The following is an 18,437-nucleotide window of genomic DNA, read 5'->3' as shown; positions in this document are numbered from 1 at the left end:
CAACACAAGTAGTGAAATACGTAACACTTTATGCAAAACACTTGAATATGATCTAATAAGCACTAACGAAGACAAAACTGACTGATAAGTTGTACAAAATGAAAACACCAATATCCAACTTTTCCTGGGAACAATTAGACTAAATAATTTGTTTATAGTGCCCACAAATATGGATTCAGTCATCTAAATCCAATTTTTTACAAATTTGACTCACATTGAATTGTTTCTTAAAAACCGTCAAGTATTAGGAATTGTGTTTCCCACATTCGTGTATATTGCCAAATAAATCAAGTTTTAAATCGTACACAAACTATGACTTAAATACTCCAATCTCTTTCGAGTGCAGTGCCCTAAAATTTCCTTGGTAACACTAGACAAAGTGCTCCAACAGAAATATCCTCTGTGCCACATTGGAATAATATAATCAGGGAAATCCAAATATGGACTTGCACAACTACGAGAAACACAACCTATCATAATCACTATATTCAAAATTTGAGTTCTAGTAAATTCCACAGGCTTGATTGATAAGACAATGTTGTACAATGTTGTCTACACTCAAATCGAACCCCAAAACATTCATCCAAAAGAAAAGGATCGGATCAGCTAGTCATTGATGTCAGACAATACATGCAACTGTATGAACACGTGTTTTAAAGCTCATGCCTGATTAAACTGTGCCACCAATATTTTCTAAATAATTGGTCGCAGTAAATTCCATTCAGTGCCTGAAATCCCTTGGTTGGAGACGTATAATGGCTTTCATGATCTACCGTTTAGACTTTGATTTAGTCAGAGATTCAATAAGTCTGTACATCCAACGGTCAAGCATTCCTGTCGTTATAAATGAGCTTTTAGACAAGAATGTGAGTCAAAGAAACGGAGTAGACTGCGGCAAGAAGAATTTTAGCGGATAAAGACTCCAGAAAACTAACATATGATATGAGAACTAATTTGTGAAAATCTTATCATAATTTTGTAATATGCTAAAACCAGCAGAAATGATCATATCGCGGAAACTTCACTATTTTATTGTCTCTGGAGTACCGAAAACAACAATTCACTTTTTTGGCGGAAAAATATAGGCCAACCGTGTGGATGCAATGATCACTGGAAGAAGAATAGTAGAGTCAGTAATTAAGAACAAAACCTGTCACAGCAAAGGTTCCACCTAGCACAGCACATAGCCGAGTAATAAAATGGAGAAAACTACGGCGCTCTTCCTTGATAGTGACAGTAATGGGCGATAGATCATACAAAAAGTAGACAGCTGCATGGAAAGTAGAAATGGGAAACAATAATGAAGATTTAGACCAAAATATGAACAAAGCCAATGATAAATATATAAAACGAACCTGGCCAAGTCCGATCAAACTGATTAATTGGTGAATAATATTCTGATACTGAGAACTGATTAGTTGGTAGAACTTCTTTTGAGATATATCTATATTCGGTTGGAACAACCTGCATCAGTTTAGGAAATTTATGAAGTTTACCAAAAATAGGTGCTGGAAAACAAGACCCAAATTTAGAAAACTAGAAATCAAGCTCTTTCCAGCAAAAATTCCAATTCAATTATCTGTATTTAGATTGGATCTCAGACTAAGGACGCAACAAATATTTGGCAACCCATTTCATCAGCAGGCAGGCAAGAATCAATCTAGACAAAGGAAAAGGAGGAGAAAAATAGATAATTGGCATCCTCTAAACTATCAGAGCAGCACGGAGGAGTAATCATGGCCACCTACACTGTTGCTTAGGCTAAGTAGAAAGAAAACTAAATGCTCAAAGCACAAACCTTTATATAATATTTAAATGTTCCACTGGTATCATGCAGAATCCTATTTGTGTCATCAAGTGGGTTGTGAAGTCCTGGATATTTGGGGCCAAATGATAAATCATGGATGACATGACTAACATTCACATTCTTTGCTCCATCAAAGATCTGCAGAAAGCCATCACAACTCAGTTAACTATCAGATATAATAGAATTCATCAATATGACGAACGTCTTTCTAAGCAAATTTTAGACAGGAAGGTCTCATGTTACAAAAAAGTGACATTGGAATAAATTTATGTGCATATTCCAAATTAAGTCTATAAATGGAAAATATATCCCTGAATAAATGGATATAATTTGCAAATACGTGGTAATGGTTTTTGGAAGTCCCTACTAGTTGTGCTAAGTTTCAGCATTGTAATTGCTCTTCATCTAGAGTGGGGGTCGTTTTCCTATAGTTGGCCTTGACAATTCAGTTATATCCAGGAGTGAAAGCTTTCTTATGGTTCGGCCCTAAACAGAGGGTTTATCTCTTTATAGAACCGAGCTTATCTTACTCTCCCTCTCTACACACATAGGATGAGATCCGTCTACACCAGGTTAAGACATACACCAAATCTTATCCATTAAAATAAACTAATCTAATGGCTAAAACTATTTGACCGAAAAGTAAGATAGAAAAGATTAAAGGATACGCGTGACTCTTTATTAAAGTACTGTATACTCTTGAGACACATGACTCTTTATTAGGGTACTTTATGTAAACAGTTCAAAGTGTGTTAGTCTGTTAGACCTAGATTCAATATGAACAGTAATACCAAAAAGGCTAACAAAAGACATACACCTAGGACCCTATAGGATAGACAGGCACAGCCAAAACAACTTTCACAAAATAACCCAGAAAACATAAAAAGTTTTTTCTAACACTCTTCCTCAAACTGAACTATGTAGGTTGTATGAGCCAAGGTTGTAACATATGAACCGAATTTGAGGTCCCTTACGGATTTGGTTGAAACATAGGCAACCTGATCATTGGACAAATTAATTAGTATTAATTTCCTTGGACAACAACGTATCCCAAAAAATGACAATCAGTTTCTGTGTTGGGTTCTTTTATGGAACTCGGGAGTAGAGACAATGTGAAGGGTTGCATGATTTTCACAAAAATAATTTAACCTTATGAATCTCACAAAACTTCGATCTCGGAGAAGTGGTTGGATCCATTCAAGATCGCAGGTTGATACAAATTGTCGTGAGTAGAGTTTGTGCATTGAATAGTGCAGTCTATCACATGTTATGATATGCCTAAAAATCAAATTCTGATAAATCTAATAATAAGATATTCCTAGAATAATAAGATCCTAATTAAATAAGAAAATAAGTCCTAAAATTTAAAACAATAATATCATTGAAGATACTCTAAAATATTCTAAGATGATATCATCAAATATTTCTTACTGTTATCTTAACCACTTCAAACTCACCCAAACAAAAACTGATTCTGATTTTATGATATCAATAATTGATTATGCATATAATTTATTTTTCGTAGCTATTCCAAACATATCCTATTTGTGTATACAAGATTAATGAAAAAAAAAAAAAGTTTACCATTTGTGCAACATATATATTAAGTCCATGTACTGAAATATGGAAATTTCCAGCAACCCTTTGAACATCTAAAACGCCATAAACCTGCAATAGGATTAATAGCATCAAAGAAAATGTCAAGAATTTTGAAGGTTGAACACAAATTCACCAAAAATAATTCATAAATTGCAATTTATTCATACCCGGCATCCTTCCCCATTTTTTATTGCTTCCTTCACTTTCTTGATAATATTTTCTGTAGATTCATCAAGATTTTGCAAATGAATCTTCTGTTCTGAATGCTCATCATGATCTTTATGATCATCTGTTCACAGTTTTTAGAAGGCTGTAAGTGGTGAAGAAAAGAACGTAACAAGAATATGATATATACAATCAAATCTTTAGCCCTGAAAACCACACTAGTTAAACAACAGTTTGAATTTAGAAGAATATGACTAATAGAATAGATGAGCCTAAACCAAGTTCATAGTAAGAACAATCCAGAAAAGGCACAAGCACTAAAGAAGAAAGGTGCAGAGATTGAAACAATACAGTCAGAGCCTAATAACGGCACTGAACAGCAAATCACCCTTGAAACTAGTGAAATAATACATTTGAAACAATTTTTTAAATATTCGAGGTTTGGAAAGATAAACCCTATGAAATTTATTTGTGATAACCAAGCTATTCCAGTTTTTCATCAGCAAACTCTGAAAGCATAAACTGGTGCAGCATCCAAAGAAGAGGGTCTTTAGAAGAGAGATTATGTTGGTTACGCCTCCTATTACAAAGGTCCGTGAAAGAAGAAATAAGGGAGGAAGAAAATACAGCTAATTGATTTAATTCAAACAGCTGAGAAATCTGCTAGTGGTTATATTGCTGGATTGGGAAGCTTTTATATATAGGTGCGTTTTCGGGTTTTGGGAGATATGAAAAGATAGTTGGTCAGTGGGAGATTTCTAGACCCTTAAAGTGACAGAAGTGTATGTGTAAAATTTTGTACTATTGAAACTTTTATACACAATTCTCACCTTTCCTTTTCAAGTGTTCTTTCCCTTTTGAGTTTTCTGATCCAGTTTCTATAAACTGGTACCAAAGCTCAATCTAGGCTTTGTGGGTTATTACACACGATGACTACAAGAATGATGGAATCAAGAGTGGAGGCATTGGAGAAGACTCTAGCCACTAGGATTCAGCTACTTGAAGGTTTTGAAGAAAGATTGAATGAAAGATTATCCCAAATGTATGTTGATTTGGAAGCCAATCTTTTATAACAAGATTCTCGAATGGCTTGGTTGAAGAGGCTTGTGGATAGGTTTGTGAAAGAAGGATGTGGGAAAAGTGTGAGTGCAGCAATTTCTATGAACCAGGGAGTCTTTGATGAAGGTTTACAAGAAGAACTTGTGAGTGCAACATCCTTGGAAAACAAGAATTGTGACAATATAGGATAACGAGGTATATCGGTGGCAGCGCTTGGCAATGGTGGCTGCCTAGTTACAAAAGTTGATACTTGATGTTGGGAAGTAAAGTTGGGAAGTAAAGTTGGGAAGGGAGAGGTTAAAGGAGATTTACTTTTGTAGTAACTTAGGGTAAAAGAATGTGTTTTAAGTTAAAATAATTTTACCGCTGCAGTAACTTAGGATAAAAAATTTAGGGTAAAAAAAGAAAATAAGAGTGAAGAGTAGGTAAGGTTAATTAAACAAAGTTTTAGTGAGCCAGGCCCATTTTTTAAAGCCTCAGAACCCAAATGCAACTAGGGTTTTCTGTATCCCTTCTTTCTCTCACTTTCTCCCACGCCCTTCTTTCTCCCACTTTCTCCCACACCGATGTTGTATGCTTCCATCTACCATTCTTTCTCTTTTTGTTCAAGTTCCTGGCTTTTTCCTTTCTTCAGTCCAATTGCCATCACCGTTCCGCCACCACCACCCGCCATGCCTAAAGCGGCCATCATGGACCGCCACAGAAAATCCAATTCGCCTCCGCTTTGTTTCCGCCAGGTCGCCGCCATGGTCGAAATTCAATAACACTGTGACAAATTGAGGATATTCCTATATTTGAGGGAGAAGATGTTGTGGGAAGGATAAGAAAAGTTGATTGCTATTTCCGTTTAAGAGGTGTTCAAGAAGAGGAGAAAATTGAAGCACTTATGGTGGTGATGGAAGGCAATGCGCTATCTCGGTTTCATGGTGGGAAATGTGCAACCTAAACCAGTCTTGGTTTGGTTTCGAAATGCTCATTCAAAGTTTCCAACCAGTTTTGATAGGAGACCCCTTCGAACCGGAGTAGGCTCTTATTGAAATAAGTAGTGCATTGGGAACCATTTATCTGCTATAATTATGATTAGTACCTAGGAGTCTAGTGCACTCTATGAGTTGTACCTAGTAGTCTAGGGTGGTCTTTTGATCTTTTATCTCCTCATTATATCAATTTTCTATCATTATAAATCGAAGATCATAGGAGGGGTCTTTCAGGCCCTCCAATTTTATATTCTCTCTTATTAATCTCAAGTGCTCTAAAGTAGAATTCGATGACTGAATTTATAACATAGTTTGAAAGACTTACTAGAGTTATTAAAGGGTTGGATGAGCAGTATTTGATGAGGTTCTTTTTGAATGGGTTGCAAGAGGAGATTAGAGAAAATTTGAAGTTATACAAAACTAGAAATCTCTCATAAATGATGAACAAAGTCCATGCTATTGAAGGAAAGAATATACTAGTAGCAATGATGAGGTTCTTTTTGAATGGGTTGCAAGAGGAGATTAGAGAAAATTTGAAGTTATACAAAACTAGAAATCTCTCATAAATGATGAACAAAGTCCATGCTATTGAAGGAAAGAATATACTAGTAGCAATGACAGCAAAAGATTATAGGGGCACAAGACGAAGTAGGAGTTTTCCTATTCAAAAAGGATAGTAGCACTGCCAAGATCAAGGGCCGCAACAAATTCAACACCACCCAAACCATTAGTAGTATCTTTCTCTTTCTCAATTTGTTACTAGCAAGGGAACTAATGAGGTAAAGGCTAACAACGACGGACACATCTTTTAAAAGTATTTCATTACTCATATGTTCGGGGGCATTCTGGGTTTTTTCAAACATACAAACGAATACAAGGATTTTTTTATTGGATGGGTACGAGAACTAATATCAAAGAGTATGTAGCTTCTTGTGATGCTTGTCAACGAAATAAATATAGTACGTTGTCTCTAGCAGGATTCTTACAACCTTTCCAAGTTCCACATAAAAGTTGGGTTGACATATCAATAGACTCTACGGGTGGTCTTCCAAAGCATCAAGGAAAATATTCTATTCTAGTGGTTGTGAATCATCTAACTAAATATGCTATTGCATTATCACACCCTTTTTCATAAGAGACTATAGCAGAATTGTTTGTCAAGGAGGTGGTACGTCTACATGGATTTCTAGCTACCATTGTTTCAGATTGAGACCAACTTTCATTAGATCTTTTCTGCTAATAGGAACTCAACTTCGCATGAGCACAACTTATCATCTACAAATCCACAAATGGATTCACAAATTGAGGTTGTCAATAGGTGCTTAAGAGGTTCACTTACGATGTCTCCGACAGATACAAAACCAAGGTAGTGGCCCTTACACTTACCTTAGGCAGAGATTTGGTTCAACACTTTATAATGTATCTACGTGAATGTCTCCTTTTAGATCACTTTATGATTGAGACCGTCCTCCCTCACTAAGAGGTCCAATATTCCTTCTTGAGTTGAAATTAATCAGCTTACTCACCAAAGAGACACATTGTTAAAAGAGCTATGACTGAATTTGTTGAAGGCCCGTGCACAAAGTTGAAGATGAAAGAGTGGAAGCAAAAATATGTGTTTGTATGAGAAGAGGGAAAGCCAATTTGTTTAGGATAATGATATTTTGACCCACATTTTTTGACCCATTTTTAACCCACCACTTCAATCATCCTTAGATCTCACATCACACCACTCTAAAAAAATAAAAATAGATAATTGAAGGTTGATTACAGTGATGAGTTAAAAGTGAGTCAAAAAAGTGGGTCAAAATATCATTATCCATTTTTTTATTGGGCTTGAAAGGAATGAACACTGCTGACCCAAAATACAACTCAAACTGACGAGTTTCCGACAATCTCACCGATCTTGCATTGTTCCAATCATACATCTGCATTGAGTATTTCCATCTATCCATGCCAATATTTTGGCTACTTCAAGTTCAGATCATGAACATAATATTTTCTACTGGGTTCTTCAACAAGTATTCTCTCCTCACTAGGTCCACTCAACCCAAGTATTCTATAACAAGTCTCTTCAAGCTTCACACTACAACAACCTTATTGCCAACTCCCAATTGTGCTAGATAGTTCACATATCCTAATGGCAATTAGACGAAAGAACCTAATTAAAAAACAACACATACAAATTCAAGGATTCAATTAAAAAAAAGCTTGGAAACTATTGGAAGTCCCACATCGACTAGAGATAAGGCCAATTCACAATATATAATTGGGTGCAATCCTCACCTTACAAGCCGGTTTTGTGGGGTTGAGTTAGGCTTAAAACTCATTTCTAATATGGTATCAGAGCCAAGTTAGAGCCTATCCTAGCGAAATTTCTTGGACATTCAGTTCCACCCGATATCGGGCCGCTAACGAACCACCCACTAATTTCTTGTTCCACGCACAAGATGAATATACCTCGGCGTGAGGGGGTGTGTTGGAAGTCCCACATCGACTAGAGATAAGGCCAATTCACAATATATAATTGGGTGCAATCCTCACCTTACAAACCGGTTTTGTGGTGTTGAGTTAGACTTAAAACTCACTTCTAACATGGTATCAGAGCCAAGTTAGAACCTATCATAGTGAGATTTCTTGGACATTCTGTTCCACCGGATATCGGGTCGCTAACGGACCACCCACTAATTTCTTGTTCCATGCACGAGATGAATATACCTTGGCGTGAAGGACTGTGTTGGAAGTCCTACATCGACTAGAGATAAGGCCAATTCACAATATATAATTGGGTGCAATCCTCTCCTTACAAGCCGATTTTGTAGGGTTGAGTTAAACTTAAAACTCACTTCTAACAGAAACATAATTAAAATTGTCAAATAATCCAAGGACCTACAAAATAATTTGATCTATTTTGTATTAAGTATAAACATTTTATATTATATCTGACCTTTAATGTCATGGGTAATATGTAAAATACTACATATTTTTTTATATTATGTATCTATGATCCCTTACATTAAAATTCAATTAAATTTTTTTAAGTATTATTTTCTATTTATGTTATTTTATGATTTTAAATATGATTTTATGATCTTTGTCATGAACACATAATTTGTGTTTTCTCCTCCCTCTGATCCAAGGTAAGATTTTGATTTTGACAACCCTGGAAACATTAGCGAACTCCAGTGATCAACTACTACATCTTCCCCTAAACCTTTTTTGTCTAGAACACAACAAGCTTGATGCACATGACATATATACACCAACATGAGCGGGAACATTAATTACTATAAACAATATCCTTAGCTTTATCTCTATAGATTAGGATTTAAAACTTACATATGATTTAAATTGTACTCAGACATAAATATTAAATCATAAGGGTTGAGACTAAGAAGAATTTTCATAGTCTTTGTAGGTAATTTTAGATAATGCCCTCATATTTGTAGATAACATTATCACTAAAACCTAGTACTCAAATTACAATGACTTTTTACTCATACTGCAAATTCAGAGGCGAATGTAAATTATCTTATAGCAACACCAAATATTCCAACTTCTAAAGTCTCCATTGATATTGGATCGTTGTCTCTCCGATTGTGAGCAACCCACACACCGTCCTATACTCCTCAACTTCCACAATTCTGAGCATTTTATTCTGCCAACAGAAATTTGTGAAGCAGAAAGAGCCAGGTGGAGGTTTAACAAGAAATAGTTTCATTCCAAAATCAAATAACCCAAAGTTTAAGATATGTGGTGAAGGTGAAAAAATGTTTTCATATGTAACACACCCACAACAAAAGAACCTTATTTTTTGGTCTTGATGTGTGGCTAATGCATATCCTCTTAAACTTTGTACTGAATTTAACTTTTCATTTGAAAGAATGGAGATCAGAAAGACTTGACAATAGCTCATAGTCATAATCTTACAGATGTTTTGATACCATGCCAAGAACCTACTCTCCCATGAGCTTAAGTAATTTGATTGGATGAAGTATGCGAATGATTTTTATATGAACAGCTACTCATAGCCAAGTAATATATAAACTACAACAGGTAACTTCATTCAAACATTAATGACTAATTGTTTGAAAACAATTTTGAAAAATTAGTAGGAGAGCATCCCTTTATCATCCAAAATAATTATAATAGACATGAACCCAATACTCAATAAATGAATTGAATCTAGGCATATATAAATTATGAAGTTTTAAACTAGACTTCTTAAACCATATAGACATAAAGCAACAAGACATTACCATGCTTATGATGGGTATGCTCCTTTTCAACAAGATCGGATATATATTCAGTGCCAATTATATGGCCATCCCTGTTCAAGCGTAGCTGCAACAAGTTCAAACAAAGGGTAAATAATTATTAATCATAAAAGAATTTAACAAGAAACAACTATTAGATAAATTTACTTGACGCAAGATAATAATCATTGTGCATTGTTGGAGATTCCACATAAACTAGAGATGTGGTTAAATTAAAACATATAAATTAAAACATATAAGTGAATGCAAACCTCGCTTTACAAATGAGTTTTGTACCATAATATTAATTTTCTAAGATGGTATCAAAGCCTATCTTTGCAGAGTTTATTGGGTCTATCATGCCACCTACTATTAGACCACCCACAAATATCTAGTCTCACACTTAAGATATTCAGTCCTTCGCATGAGAGGATGTGTTGGAGATTCTACATGGACTAAAGATATAACCAAATTATAGCAAATAAACAAGTGTAAACCTCATCTTACAAACCGGTTCTATGAAGTTGAATTAGACTTAAAATCTACTTTCTAGTAGAACTGTCAAAACGGGTCGCCTGACCTGACCCGCCCCACCACAGGTTGGTCACTTAGTGAGCCAACCCTTATTAGTGAGCTCAAGAAATTTGAGCCCGGCCACGGTTGGTGGGTAAAACGAGTTGGCTCACTTAATTAAGAAAAATTATAACTTTTTTTCTTTGATCTAACATTTTTTTAATATGTAACCAAAATCCAAAAAATCCAAACCTATTTTAAAAAAATGTTTTTTCTCATTTTAAACAATAAATAAATCATTATCCTAAAAACTAAATCATAATTCTAAATAAAATCTACAATATATCTTACTACCTTAGGAAAAGAAAATAACTAATGAGAGACCAAGTAGAGAGTGAATGAAGTGTCATGGGTGTGGGCCTCTCTCCCCAAAATTTCAACAACAAAAAAAAAGGTTTGCTTGTGTTTTGGGTTAGACGGTTAAGAGTGAGGTGGGTTTTTTTTATGTTCGAGTTGGTTCACCAACCCGGCTCAAACAGGTTCAACATGTGGACCAGATCCATTTTTGGCTCGTACTGCAATGTGCAAACTTTTTTAAACACAATCCTACTCGAACCTGTGGTGGTTCGGGTTAACTCATGGGCTTTAACCCATTTTGAAAGCTCTACTCTCTAGGATGCACACATAATATATGATGAACCATGTGTCTCCATTACGCAATGAGGCTGAATATAACAAATTAATATGATAAATACAATGATAAAATTTCCTAATTAGAGTATAATTTGGTTAGCCTCTAAAACAATGAATCTTTACATATTTGTATATAAATGTTTTCATTGTTCTCTCTCAAGCAAGGCATACCACTACAACTTCAGATTGGTAAACTGCAGCAATCTCAGCACCACTAAAAATCTCAACAATGTGACAGCTACAATAAAACGCTACCACAACACAGTACAAAATCATTATTCTCTTGCACTACTGACTTTTCTTAAACACATGCATGTGCGTTGTCTCTTCAATCAGTAGGGGAGCCTGCCCATTAGCAGAACACTCAACAATACAAGAATAACACTCATCTCAAAAATTGAGGCCTATTCATGAAGCGCCTTTGGCCTACATCAAGACACATTGTTACATCTCAATGATATATTACAAGGTACGTACTATCACACCACGTCCCAACACCCATTCCTAGACATATCTCTTCATCTCAATGACATCCTTTAAGTTTCGGCACTACATCTTAAATATATACTTTGACGTATCACTACATCTCAACAAACACACGACACAACATTCTAAACACTTCAAACGTGGTACATTATTACGAACTACAAACCAACTTACTTTCCATATGTTAGTATCAAGATCCACCTCGTGCTTGCCCGACATATCAATGGCGTCTACACTCAAAACTGCCCGCAAACACAGAACAAACATTCAGAATTCCATACACACACAACCCCACATCATTCCAAAAAAGAAAAAAAATTCAAACAGACCAAAACACCTCACTAACTAACCATCACAAGGCAAAGAAGGGAACGTCATGTTAATATGAATTGGAAGAGTTTCCCCCCGCTTCAAGTCCACTGACATCTGCACAAGTCAAAACCATTTTTTAATTATCTTTTCAATCATAATATTTGTTTACTAATGCAATTTCAACTCATGTGCGCAGAAAAGAAAAAAAAAACCTGGTGAACGGTGTAGGTTGTAAGATAATAACCCAGCTCGTGCACAAACAATGTGGCCATTATAATCAAACCAATTACGGATACTGCAACAAAAACAATAATGCAAAAATGAACATTAAATTGAAGAAAAAGGTCACAAACAAATAACTAACTAAATTAAACAAATTGGGAGCAAAAAGGGGAATACCAAGAGCCCCAGATTGGGTTTTCTGCAACAAGTGATCCTCGGCGCGTGGAAACGCGTCGAGGCTTTTAATGACTTGTTTCATTCCCATCTTCTGCGTTCAGCGATCGACCCAACCTCTTTTGATCAGAAGGAAAAGAATTGTGAGGAAATTGGAAAGGTAAAAGGAATTTCAATCGGAAAGAGAAAAGGGAACCGAAACGGAACGGGAAGAACGAACGGGGCTCCCTTTTCCGAATTCCTCGATTTGGTCTTCCAATAATCAAAATACGCTCTACAGGTTTAGGAATCTGCTTATTTTTTATGCTTTTTTTCCCTTTAAAACATGGTTTTATATATTTAGGTACTGTGTCTTTTGGGCGTCCATGTATTGACTATCTAAATAAGTTAATTTCTTCATGCACCTCCTTGTTTTCTTCCCGCACTCGATAGCTTTTAAAATTCTAATTATACCCCTGAAATTATAGTTTTGGATTGTATAATCTATATATATTTTGGATTATACAATCCATAACTATATTAGGAAGTGAGTAAGTGGTGAATATTAGGACACACATTTGTTAATATTTTAATATTTTTATTTAATGTTTATTCTCATAATGTAGAATACTATTTCAGTACATTTTATCTAACTATTTTTTATTTTCTAACTCATTATATAAATCATACTGTAATTTTTTTTACTATAATTTTATAAATAACTTTTATTTACTACAATATCAAAATTTAATGTAATTGGCATGAATATTTTTTTATCACCATCCAACATATATTAGAGTTCAAAAGATACAATATCTATGTCAAAATTTTATTATTTTGTTTATTATTTGTTATTTGCGTCATTTTGATTAAGTGATGTATTATCATTTTTATTAGTGTATAAAAAATAGATTCATTAGAATTTAAAAAATTGAAATATACAAACATTTAAAATATATTTTAATTTGAATATTTGTTTTCCATTAAATTTTTAGAAAAATATTTTTAAATTTTATAAATTGGGTTTCATTAATGTTTACAGTTTGCAAATTTAATAAATATTTTGATTCTAATGAAATTTTATTTGGTATTCTAATCTAAAATGTAAACAATTATAATTTATTTCAAATATTTGATATCGAAGAAATAATCATCCTCCTAATATTGAATATTTGATAATATTATGTTTCCTTTACCGTAATTTTTTATTATTTTATAAAATAATTAAAATTTATATTGAAGTAGTAAGGAAACGGGTACGGGTATGGGTACGAGATTATACTCGTTACCTGGTGGGGATGGGGATGAGATAAAAGTTTGATACCCGTTGGATTTGGGTATGGGTATGAGGATGGATTTTTTTTTACGGGAATAGGTATAGAATAACAAAATTTGTCCCCGCCCCGCTCCGTTGTCATCCCTACTCTGCTCACTTCGAAATCTAGATGTTGATTGGTTAAAACAATATTAGTCGTTAATCCGTTGGTGTGATTTTTACGTTTTCTACATAAGTAAAAATATAGTGTAAAACAAACTAATATTGGATACAATAGTTGATTAATAAGATTATCTTGTTATTAATAAAAAGAGAAAATCAAAGAGAATGAATAATTATTTATTCTTTTAATGATTAAAATGAGTTGGAGATTATTTTTTTAAGAAAATTTGATGAGATATTATAGGAAGATGTTAGATAAAATTAGTTAAGTTAAGAATATAATTTTTTTTAATTTAAGAAACCAAAGAAAAAATAATGATCAAAAAGTTTTTTAACGAACCAAGATCTAGAGAGAAGATACACGAACCGAAGTGGTGTATTCTATTTAAAAGGTTAAATATGTTTTTGGTCCTTCAACTTTGAGTGAAAATTAGAATTAGTCCCTCTTGAAAATCGTAAACCAATTTAGTCCCTCATATTTAGAGATGCATGGATTTAGTCCTATAAACTTTTTTTTTAAGTTTATTTGACATTTCAAATGCGTTTATCAGCTAACATTGAAGAGAAGATATGACAAACAGTATAAACAAATTAAAATAATATAATGAAATGTGTTTGAAACGTCAAATAAACTTAATAAGATTTGGTTAAAAGGACTAAATTCACGCATTTACAGAGTTGAAGGACTAAATTGGTTCAAAGTTTTCAAGAGGGACTAATTCCAATTTTTACTCAAAGTTGAAGGACCAAAAACATATTTAACACTACTAATATATATATATATATATATATATATATATATATATATATATATATATATATATATATATATATATATATATATAATTTATACATTATTTAAAATAAGTTGATTATAACAATTATATGTGTAAATCAAGGTTTACCATACGGGTAGGTACACTCCATTTTGGTTCGTCTCATATTTGACGCACAAAAAGTAGATCAGGCCGGCCTGACCAGTATAAGAAATGCAAGCTAATTCCTTTAGACGTCCCACATAATATTTTGTTTATGGGTTTACATGCCGACCCACGACCTGCATAAAAAATAATTTGTTTTATAATTTTTTTTCTATAAAATATTACGGTGCATGATTTTAATAAATTTATTTTTATTTAATCAAAATAGTAAAAACAATAAAATCTATAAGCCTATTTTCTAAAATAAGTAATATTCATAATTTTATAAATTATAATTTCTTTAAGTACAATCCTATTGAAAAGAGAAATGGCTTTACTGAAACAAGGAAATAAATGCGAATGAGGGACCTACTTTTGGATGGATTGGACAAAATGGGCAACATACTTTTGGATGGACCAAAGAGAAAATGTGAATGAGAAAGTTGTTTAGAAGAAACATAAATGATGTGTAGTGTTGGTGTTGTTGGATTTTATAAATGTAAGTTAATGTGAGGCAACTCATCGTTGGCTCGCGCAGGCTTTGAGTTATACAGAGAGAATCAATGAGCTAATATACTCAGTCTATCCTTCACTTTTTCTTGCGGTTTGTAGTTTTGCCTACATGGCTCACCCCACATTGCCATCCCTAGTTTACTATATCATTCTAAGTAAATATTGTGTTATTTTAATTTTTCAAACATTAAAAAATAAGTAATTTTCTCAAATCAATAGAAATTAAATACATCCCTATAACTAAGACATTATAAAAGAATATTATATTTGTGAATGTTAAAATTTTATATTTTAGACGTTGTAAACCGTCACAAATGAAATTTCTAATAATTAAAATAATCGTCGGTATCAACCTCTCCAGGTCTCCTTTTGAATCTCTCCCTAAGATAAAAAAAACTCTCAATTACAATGAATAATCAGATAACACTCTTCTAGTAGGATTTGACAATTCAGCTCACAAGTTACAACTTCACTCAGTGAAGGATTTGCAATATGTAAGCTCTCAACCCAATTCACTAATCACTAATGATATGACAATTTCTCATCATTTAGGCCTTTTGTAATTTCATCATTATTTTTCGTATTCTTCTTTTATGGCTTTGCATCCTTTATATAGTTGTTGCATTTGATAGCTATTGAGAATTCAAATTACAACTCTTCATTACAATCTTCTTTAATTTGAATTTTCTACTTGAATCTTCAATGTCATTCTTTAAGACTTCAATTCTAAATCTATTGATGTTCTTCAAGATATCTTCTTTCCTTTTATGATTGAGCTAAGACTTGATTTGAATTCTACTCTTTCTTCAATGTTGACAGTTTTTATGTTAAGGAAACTATGTGCAACGTGCTTTTACATTTGAATTGTTAGATCAATAATAATATCTCAATCAATCAAACAAATCATTTATCAATCATAACATTTAATTAATGCTTATATTACTTGTCCATTATATCAATAAACTATAAATTATAGCATTCATAATAATAAAGTGATGAATATCACCCTAAAAGGGCTTTCAGCATGGGCCAATGGTCTGACCCAATTTAGTTTTTATACTTTTAAATACATAGTTAAATGTATAGGTGTATTAATTTGAGTTATGTAATTAACACAACATTTTCTGGGCTTGTATTCTGGCCTACTTTTCAAGTGTTGTTGCTTTCTTTTCTTTGTAAGTTGTTTTGGGCCAATAACCTTTCCACAAGCCCAACACGAGTATGCAAGGTTTCTGTTAGCGCCAGTAAGGGCCCAACATGCAAGGTATCCAGTAGCCAAATCTTCCTTCTACGCGTGATTTTATTTTTGGGCTTGGAACAGTCCAATATCATGTGAGGAAGCATCTTGATTCAACATCGAGCTAACTTTTTGAAATCAACCCAAAATCCATCCACACATAAATGAGAAGCCAATCTGCAAACACCCACGAATCAAACCCTTCACTTTCTCCTGAAACGTGCCTTGTGCTAGGGTTTTTGCTCACGTTTTCCTTTTCGTTGTACATGGCAACTTTGCCGTTAGTTCTTTTCCCTCTTTAGCGTTAGGGTTTCATTAACGTTTCACATGGTTTCCTTGTTATATATAAAAGGCAGGCCAATGTTTATAATCGGCAACTTGATGAATATCTGAGAGTGGTTTTATCCCTATTTTTCGTCTAGCTCACCTTCTTGAGAGGTAATCGCCTCTTAGGGTTTACGACTCAGTGAGATTGTGAGAGTTCTCCACTAGAACTCCGTTCGAGAGAGAATCAATCTTTTTCATCGAGAGATCTAAGTCTTGCACTGCAAGTTTGGTCGATTGCCACCGAAAAAATTAAAGCATGGAAGGTTCACGAGGATTTCCGTCATTCAGAACGCGATTCCGACGAAGATTCGCGAGCTTCCGCTCATCACAAAGTGTGTTATAATTCGTTCTATTGTTTAAATCATCTAACACTTTAGTCGTCTACTGCTTTGTTTCACTTAGGTCGTCTAACACCTTGTGGATTGAGGGGTCTAATGACTTGGGTCATCTAATGCTCAAACTTGGTGATTATCATTTGTGTACATGTATAACACCTTGAATTGTCTATTTCATATACTCGTCTAATGTTAAGACTTGGCCTTGCATTTACCAGACTTCTTGTTTTCACTAACATATATGATATATTAATATTAATCATTAAGAACATGAAAGCGTAAGTACAAATCATATATCTTGATCTTTAGACCATGTTGATGAATTACTTAACCTCATTATATTTGTTAGACATTCTCTCTTAGTGATCTAACACAACTTTGCTAGCATTAAACATTGGCAAGGCCATTAGATGAGCTTGATAGTAAGTAGGCACTAACAAAAAAATTTTCCTACCACATCCTATATTTATGTTTGACCCATAAGGACCAAACGTAAAAAATGACTGATGGCATACTTGTAATTAATTGCTCAAAATTTATGTCTGATGCCCTAGTAACATGCATAAATTTTGAGATATAAGCCTGACCAGAGTGCATCAGACATAAATTTATGCTTGATTGCACTTTGGTCAAACATAAATATCAAAATTTACATTTGTTACTTAGGGTCTAGACGTAAATTTTGAGTTTTTTAAGACTCCCAAAAGAACGCCCCCTCACTTCTCTACGCACAATGTTTTTCTTCCTCCCAAACTCACTCAAAGAGCAACGATGGCGATGACGTGAAAATGGTTTGTGTAACACCCCTTCTGAGATGCCACGTGTAATTTTATTATTTCCAAAATTCCAAAATATAAAACTCTGATACCACCTATTAAATAGGAAACTTCACAATGTTTTTCGACAACCACTTGCCAAAAAGTGCATCTGAATAAAACTTTATTATTCAAAATAAGGCAATAATAAAATAAACCAAATCGGTTTAAGTTGTCAAAATCAAAACTCATTACAAGTCATTTCAAGTTCAAAACTCAGCCAAACTAATACATTTTGCTTATTCAAAAGTAACCCTTCCAAATGCTTTTCATAAAAACTCCCATAAAGCTTTCCCACAAGCTCCTCACAACTAAGCTTCTCCACTAGCATCTGCATCCACATCTACTCCCGTACAACGTAAGTCATACGATCATCGTAGGTGGAAACCATATCCACAAACATGCAAGGGTGAGCTAACCATGTATGGCATCACATAACATGCATATTAACATGTAACACACGTTGCATATATAATGTACATAACTCATTCATAAAAAAATGATCAGTACATGTTCTCAACACCACAACTGAACTCATCAAAATATTACCACCAAGTAATATTAACGGTATGTCACTATCTCTTAGCCAACCATTATACTTTTCTTGCGC

The 18,437-nt window shown here is 33.8% G+C and overlaps 1 protein-coding gene across 1 annotated transcript; it reads right to left on the bottom strand.

The window, feature by feature from the left end:
* Window positions 1-334: 334 nt before the first annotated feature.
* LOC114189086 (endoplasmic reticulum-Golgi intermediate compartment protein 3) lies at window positions 335-12,569 on the bottom strand. Its single transcript, XM_028077793.1, has 11 exons — window positions 12,267-12,569; window positions 12,080-12,162; window positions 11,906-11,981; window positions 11,730-11,797; window positions 9,867-9,951; window positions 3,574-3,695; window positions 3,392-3,475; window positions 1,799-1,945; window positions 1,356-1,464; window positions 1,151-1,270; window positions 335-834 (listed from the first exon to the last, which is right to left on the bottom strand). The coding sequence occupies exons 1-11, from the start codon at window positions 12,352-12,354 to the stop codon at window positions 770-772; spliced, it is 1,047 nt and encodes a 348-aa protein (XP_027933594.1). The 5' UTR covers window positions 12,355-12,569; the 3' UTR covers window positions 335-769.
* Window positions 12,570-18,437: the final 5,868 nt, after the last annotated feature.

This window comes from Vigna unguiculata, chromosome 6 (assembly GCF_004118075.2).
Source record: "Vigna unguiculata cultivar IT97K-499-35 chromosome 6, ASM411807v1, whole genome shotgun sequence".
Lineage (NCBI taxonomy): Eukaryota > Viridiplantae > Streptophyta > Magnoliopsida > Fabales > Fabaceae > Vigna > Vigna unguiculata.
Note: the sequence above shows the minus strand (reverse complement) of the source record. Positions and strands in the feature narration are given on the sequence as shown.